The sequence below is a fragment of the Pteropus vampyrus genome, unplaced genomic scaffold (assembly GCF_000151845.1).
Source record: "Pteropus vampyrus isolate Shadow unplaced genomic scaffold, Pvam_2.0 Scaffold275, whole genome shotgun sequence".
NCBI lineage: Eukaryota > Metazoa > Chordata > Mammalia > Chiroptera > Pteropodidae > Pteropus > Pteropus vampyrus.
The window spans coordinates 208,632-216,089 of NW_011889056.1; the positions used below are offsets into that span (position 1 = coordinate 208,632).

At 57.5% G+C, this 7,458-nt stretch overlaps 1 protein-coding gene across 1 annotated transcript in view; it reads left to right on the plus strand.

Annotated features, from left to right (window-relative positions):
- The first annotated feature begins 4,884 nt into the window (after positions 1–4,884).
- ATP2B3 (ATPase plasma membrane Ca2+ transporting 3) overlaps positions 4,885–7,458 on the plus strand; it is a 46,693-nt gene continuing 44,119 nt past the window's right edge. The window contains exons 1-2 of the mRNA XM_023520648.1: positions 4,885–5,209; positions 5,532–5,840. Coding sequence (XP_023376416.1) covers positions 5,633–5,840 — 208 coding nt within the window. The 5' untranslated portion in view covers positions 4,885–5,209; positions 5,532–5,632. The remainder of the gene's footprint in view (positions 5,210–5,531; positions 5,841–7,458) is intronic.

The following is a 7,458-nucleotide window of genomic DNA, read 5'->3' on the forward strand; positions in this document are numbered from 1 at the left end:
GGGCTCTGTCCACCCTGGAGAGGCAGCAAATGCCCCACCGTCAATGTGGGGATAGATGCCCACTTGGACCCCAGCAACTGCAGACTAGTGGTGGACAGGGGCTACAATGGGACTGTGTTTCCACATTGAAATTAGGGTGTATTCTAATGCATTGCGACCTCTAATTCTGAGGACAGAGGTGGGATTCTGTCTTCCATTCCTTGCCCCTTCTGTAAAGGCGAACCTGGGCAACCCCACACAGAGCTGAGGAAGCAGAAGGCTCCTGTCTCCCGGCAGCCAAGAGACTGAGCTGCTCTGGGCATCGTGACTGTTCTCAAGAAGATGGCCAGGAGGTCTGATCATTGAACCTCCCTCAGGCCTCCCAAGGTGTTTGTGAGGGGTGCAATGAGGGAAAATTCTGGAGTGGGGATCCCAAGAGAGCGGACTCTGGGAACAGAAGTATCCCCACCTCATTCAGTAAGCTCCAGGACCGGGGCAGGGGGAATTCAAGTAGGGGATCTAGGCAGATTAAATCAGAGGTCCTGGGAGAGCCCCTAAAATCTGCATAGAGGTAGCCAAGGATGAGGACAGGATTCCTGGATTTCTACTTGGGTAGACCTGAGCCACCGGACCTAGAGCCAGGAGACGTCAGGATATCCAGATTCCCGTGGAGGGAAAGATACAAAAGGCAATTGGGGTACAGGCCTGAACTCGGGAGATCTCTTGCAGTGCTCCAGCAACCCCCTGAGGTCGCAGCCTGTTGAAAGTGACAGCGAGGGTAAGGCAGGCCAGGGAACCACAGCAGGTCTCTGCTCTGGCCACCCCACCATGCTGGCCAATTTGTGCCAGATGGAGCAAATGCCAGAAGGTCCCAGTCCCCCTCTATGGAGGTTTTCAATTCAATTAAGCCAATTAAGGTCTGAAAGATGAAAGAGTACAGAAACGGTACATTCCCTGCCCTTTGGGTGCCTACAAACCGTTCTAGGCAGCCAGCCCAGGACGGAACGTCTCTGTCAGGCCTGCAGAACTGATAGGCCTGGTCACTTCTGTTCTTGGCCATGTCAGTGATGGCTGCTGTGCTTATTTAGACGAGGGAGACCATTGCCCAGACTTACAGTGAACTCAGGAAAACAAGAGTATACGCCATTTGGTTTCTACAGCAGCCAATTGTCACTCGACATAGAGCTTGATTGAACTGATGGCTCCTGTCTGCCCGGTGGCCTGTGCAGTTAACGAAGGGGAGGAGGGTTAGCACAAGCACAGTCTTGGATTTGAGGGGCTCCCAGACCTGGAACAGGGCACCTGAGTACTCTAAGAGTAGCTTGCTGGGGGTTGTGGGCTTCCCCGTCCTTCATCCCTGCACCCTACCCTTGTGTTCTCCAGGACGGTGATCTCCCCCTCCCAAGGTTCTCAGATCCTCCTCGGCTGGCCAGGATCCCGCTCACTCACTTCTCCAGCCTTCTGTTCTCACCCAGGGCTGACCACACAGTGCACTTCCCACCAACTCGCTAACCACATGTCTCAAAGAGCTTACGACCCCAAGAGCGGGAAAGACATACTCCCAGGTCGTTGCAATGCCAAGCGGAGCAAAAGAGGAACAATAATGGGATTGTAGACTCAACAGCAATTCATTTGAGCAGATACTTTCTGTAAAACATTACACTCGAATTCGTCGGAGGTCATCAGGTAGGGATGAGACAGAAGGTGTGCAGGGCAGGGCACACGGAGCACTTGGAGCTGGCAAGGCTGTTATTGTGTCAGGGCAAGCAGTGCAGTGGGCAGACCAGTGTGAGGCGTGGCTGAACTGCTGGAGCAGGAGAGGAGCTGGAAGGTCCTTTGAAGGAATGTGGCCTTTTGCTTGATGGGGGGAGGGGGGAGGGGATTGAAACAGAGGATGTGGCTTCCTGGAGGCCAGTGCAGCTTGGAGGCAGAGAGAGTGACAGCACCTGAACCAGAGAAGGTGGTAACCGAGAGCCGGGTGGTTACAAGCCACCCAGCTGGAGGGAGACTTATTAGGTGGTGAATGGGATGTGGAGCCCGCTTGGTGGGGGACGAGGGAGAAGGATCAGGCCACAGCTGCAGGCAGGGTGCCAGGGGATACTGTAGTGTGCAGGAACACAGGGCCAGCCTGGGGGCTGTGGCAAGGGACAAAAATGCTTTGTGCCCTGGCAGAAGGCCAGGCCTCACCTCCCTGCCCAATCCTCTTATGAGTCACCGTGGGCCCATTTGCCCACAACAATGACAACTCACCAGTTAGGAGCAGCTCAAGGACCCATCATGGCTCTGTATGGGCTGCTGTTGCTTAATCGAAGGCAGGGTCACACTGTGGGGCAGGGGCAGGGAGCATCTGGGGGAGGACAGAGCTGGCCTTGGGTGGGGAGGTAGAGATGCTGCGCTGCCAGCCTGCAGGGTGCCCTGCTCTGAGGAACGGGCATTTCTGTCGGGCCACTGGATGAGCCTGCCAACCTACGTGCCATTCGCTCTGTCACCCCCCTGGAGCCCACCAGTGCCATGGGGCAGGAGCCAGGCACTTTCCAACCGAGTCTTCTCCGAGTGGGTGTATACGCCGAAAAGATAAATGGTTACAAAGGAGCAAAATCATCCATCTGCTACCCTTTTAGAAAGAGCCTCTATGGAGTCCCTAGGTGGCTTAGTGTGGAAGGTCTTGGAATACAAGCCAGTGGCATCAGAACCTGGGGTGAGTGCCTACCACTCCCCTCAGCCTGGCAGGAGAGCCTTCTTCCAGGGCTGGTGTGGCCTGGGGACTCTGTTCGGGGACAATTGACTCACGTTTATGCTGGATGTCCCCACCAGTGGTCCTGGCACTCACAGGACCCATTAGTCGATCCTCTCCTAGCAGCCCTGCCTGCCTGGAGCTTGGAAGACAGCTGACCGCAGGAAGCTGACTAACTCACAGAGGGGTTAGTGGTCCTGATGCTGGCTGAAGCCAATGTCTACATTGATGAACCAGACCTCGACCCCATCCCTTCCCTCAGCAGCCTACAGGCTAAGGAGAGTCCTGGAGAAGTGAGGGAAGCTGGCAGGGGAAAAGGCGTGGGAGGAGGCTCCACGCAGAGCTATCTGGAGAGGACTAAGGAGTGCAGGTGACAATTGAAAGCTGCCATCATCGTCTCCAGTGGTTCTTAAAATGCCCCGCTGAGGCCTGTGGTTAGAGGCAGGAAGACTGGGTGTCCTCATGGCTCTGCTGCCTCACCTGGCCAAGCCTTGGTTTCCTGTGCTGGCGAATGACAGAGTGATTCCTGCTGCACCCACCTGGGTGGGCGGGGTGCATTCATATAGCACCCCAGAAGGAGCCCACCCTGTCAGACACACCATGAAAGCTTCACTTCCTTCAAGTCCGGGTGCTCTGCTGTCCTGCGCATTCCCAAGTTCAGGGCTCACCCCCACTGCCCCCGGCCTCATCTGGTCAAGTAGAACAGCTGGACCGCAGCCCCCACCCTCATCTCTGGCTTCTGCTTCTTCAGTCTGTGCTCAGCCAGTAGCCCTCTGCTTGGTGATGGTTCATGTCACTCGTGGCCCCATAGGATCTGCAGCATCTTTCCTCCACCTACCTGTCCCATTACCTGCCTTCTTCCGGATGTCAGAACACTCTTTCCTCCAGAAGAATGGCTCACTCCTTCACCTCGTTCTGGCCTTTTCTCAAATGTGCCCCTTCTGAGAGGCCTTTCTTGACCCCTGTCCCTAAATGAAACCGCCTCCACTGCTCTGATGTCTGTTTCTCACAAGCTGGACCCGGTAGGTACCCATCTCCTAGCCAGACAGAGAGCGCACGGATCCATTGAGTGCCGTCCCTCCTTCTGTCCCCAGCGCAGGCATGTGGTAGATGCTCGGTAAAGATTTGTCAGATGGCGAACTGGAAGGAGGGCAGTCGGGAGATGCGTGGGTGTGGGAGAGAACTGGCGTTTGCAGGTCTGCCACTTGGTTCCCACATGTTTTCACAGTGAAGGCGGCTCCATGTGGAAGGTGTCTAGGAAGTTAACACTGAGGTGCCCAAACTTTTAAAACACGGATGGCCATTTTCTGAGGCACATCTCTGCCTCCCAGACTTCACGGACAAGGAACGCCTTAGGTACACAAGCTTTTTCTTGACAGTGTAGGGACAGTGCCCAGAGTAACTGAGGGAGGCAGCCACCGATGTTTAGAGCCCCGCCGAGGGTGCATACCTACTCCCGGCATTCACTAGGCTCTGAGTGACAGGTGGGGGCTCTCCTGAGAGCAGCAGGCCACCAGGTTCTGAGCTATCGTGCTTCTGTGGACGGTTCTAGATCAGAAATCTGGATTGGTGGCCAAGTTCTGTGTTCAAGAGGATCCTTCTGAACGAAGAGCCTCCGTAAACGCAAGAGATCAGGCCCAGCTGAGCCACGTTACCGGGAGGCCTCTTTGCTGGTGTGAAGGCCAAGGCCATGTGCACTGAGACTAGTTCAGTCCTAGGAGTTTAGCTCATGTCCTTGGGGGATGCTTCTACTCATGCACAGGCTGCAGGCTGGGAAGGAGAGGTGGGGAAAGACCAGCGGGAGAAGCGAGGAGGCCAGGCCCAGCAGGCCCAGCAGGCTGCCCCGTGCTACGCACCACCAGACCCCATGAAGGCTGAGGGCGGGGCAGCCCAGTCTCCAGCGGTTTCTTGGGCAGGTGTGGGCAGTGGTGGTAGGGTGTGGGGACAGTCAGACGGGGGTGAAAGTTTATCAACTCTACAGAGGAGCGAGGGCGGTGAAGGCGGTGCGGCCTGAGTCAGCTGGCTGCTCTCAGTGTTGTGGGGAGTGGGCGGCACCGGCACGGTGGGGCAGGACAACAGAGAAGTCGCCAGTGACCCATGGCTGCTTTCCTCTTTCTTCTGTGTGTACTGTCCTCCACCCCTCCCCTTCCATTCCCTCTATCTCTTCCTTCCCTCCCTCCCCTTCTCCCTCTACCCCTGTCTCCGGTCCTTCTCTGTCTCTCCCTCTGTTTCCTTCTCTCCCTCCCCTCTTTCTCCGGGCCTCCTCTCTTCTTTGTTCCTACCCCACCCAGGTACCCTCAGGGCAGCAGAGACACCCTGACCTGGCACCCAGCTGGCCCTGTCCATGGCTTGGCCTGCTATCTGGACCCCTGCGCGGCACCGGGCCTGAAACTGTAAGCTGTGAGCAGCAGAGGCCGTGCCAAACGACTGCCTCACCACCCGGATTTATAGCATGCCGGCCTCACAGGGCGAGCCTTAATCAGGCAAGAGCTGGAGGTGATGGAGCTGATGATTCGCTAGAGGGGCATGGCCATGGGAGAACTGTGGCACAGCTAACCCACCCACGCCAGGGCAAGACTGTCACTAATCAATCCCGGCCCTCCAGGCTAGGGTGCTCATGGTGGGCAAGACGAGTGGGTGGTCTGACAGGTGGGCCTGGCAGGGCATGAGGGCCACTGGCCCAGCCTGGGAGGTGAATTTTTCACTCAGTGAGTCATGACTTGGACTGAGAGCAGATTTGCAGAGAACATTCTAGAAGAACGGGCCTCGGTTTTGTCTCATCTGTGCCCCTAGCTTTTTCTCACCTTCGTCTCCCCAGGTGTCTGCTCTTGGCCACTTCCCCACTGCCACCACCTCCGCTCGCTGAGGCTGCACCCGTGAGAAGGCCCAGCACCCTCTCCTCCCAGTGCAACAGGCAGGATGGGCGACATGGCCAACAGTTCCATCGAGTTCCACCCGAAGGCCCAGCAGCAGCGGGAAGGCCCACATGCAGGCGGCTTTGGGTGCACGCTGGCTGAGCTGCGCTCCCTCATGGAGCTCCGAGGGGCCGAGGCACTGCAGAAGATCCAGGAAGCCTATGGGGATGTCAGTGGGCTCTGCAGGAGGCTGAAGACCTCACCCACGGAGGGTAAGTCTGCCAGCAGAGCCCGAGCGTGTCCACGGGTGTGCAGGGGACTCTAGGCCATCCAGGGGCATTCCCCAACCCCAGCGCAGACCATGTCGGGGGCTGCAAGGCGCCACTGCAGCAGCTTCCCAGCACCACTGTTAACCCTGACCATGTCCTCCTTGGGCAGCCATGTACCCATGAGCAGGACATGGTCTGCATAGGGTGAGAAGGTCACCCTCTGGGCATCCTGCGGCCTCTGCAGCCATACTTCCAGAATCAGCAGCTCTTTGCACTTATCTCTTCTTTGGAATAAATAGAAATCGAGCGACAGAGAAGAGGAACGGAGGAGACAGGATGGCCCCTGTCTGCGTGTTGTGGGTGCCACGTGTGCTCAGCCCTTTGTCCAATTTAAAGGCATGGGAAGAGGAGGAAAGGGTACAGCGTGTGGGCCCCCCGAAGCCTCTCTGACAAGGGATGGAGTGGCTTGGGGATGGTGCAGCCTGACGGGGTGGTACCCAGAGTACCGAGTGACGGTGGCACTGGTGGCAGGCCGTCCCAAAGGAGTACAAGCTTCAGGCAGTATAGTTAGGAGCAGATCTGTAGCAGGGAGCCAGGGTGTGGGGGAGGGGACAACCACTAGAAGGTTCTAGGAATGTAGACCTGACTACCATCTTGGGTCCTTGCCTCAGTTCTGTGGCCTTCAGTTCTGTCCCTGCTGCTGGGTGTGCTGAGAGGCCAGAACCACCGGGAAGCAGGCATGGCCCCAGATTCCAGGAGCTGGAGTGTTTTCTGGCCCAGCTGGCATCTCCCTGTCAGGGCTGCTGGAGCTGTCCCAATCGGGTGCCAGGCCTGTTCTGGGCCAGCGCTGGTTGATCTCATCAGCTCCACTCTCAGCCATCATGCCTTCACCCACCCAGGGCCCTGGCCATTGCCTTATCTCCTGCTCCCTGGCCCTGTCTGTCTGCGGGTGGCTCATGGGCTGGAGTGGGGAGTGGAGATGGCCTACTGAGGAAGAGGTAGGCCCAAGGGTCAGGTGAGAGATTTCCTCCTGTCCAGGTCAGGAACTTCAATGGTGGATGGCCTTCCTTGGGCTTCCTTGGTCTCTCTTGCTTTGCACTCTAAAGGGACCCGGGCTGAGAGGGTGTGTCATGGGGGCAGATGGTCTGGCTCAGGGCCAGAGGATCTCTCTCCTTCCCTCCTCCTTGCCTTCCCCCATGATTTGGGGCCATTTAGCCACAAGAGCTCTGGTCTCCCCCAGATAAAAGGAAGCAGATGGGCTTCAGCTGGCAGCTCTTTCCTCTGCCTGTCAGGCTTTGTTAAATATTTAAAATGTCAAGGCCCCTGGGAACCTGCCCGATTCTGCCACAACAGCTCTGGAGTGTGCCCGGTGCCTGTGGAGGGGCAGCCATGGAGAAGGGCAGGTGCCTAGGTGGGTGGCCCGGCCCCAACAGAGGGAGCCAGCCAGGCCTGGTCTGCATCCCGAAGGATGAGCAGTGCAAGAACCTCCCCTCCCCTCTCCGACCCTGGAGAGCCCTCAAGGTCTGACCCTAGTAAGTGTGGGGTCCTTGCATACCTGCTGGCTTGGTCCCAGATTTGTCAACCACATCTGCCCCGCCCCACCCCCCTCCCCGTAGTCACT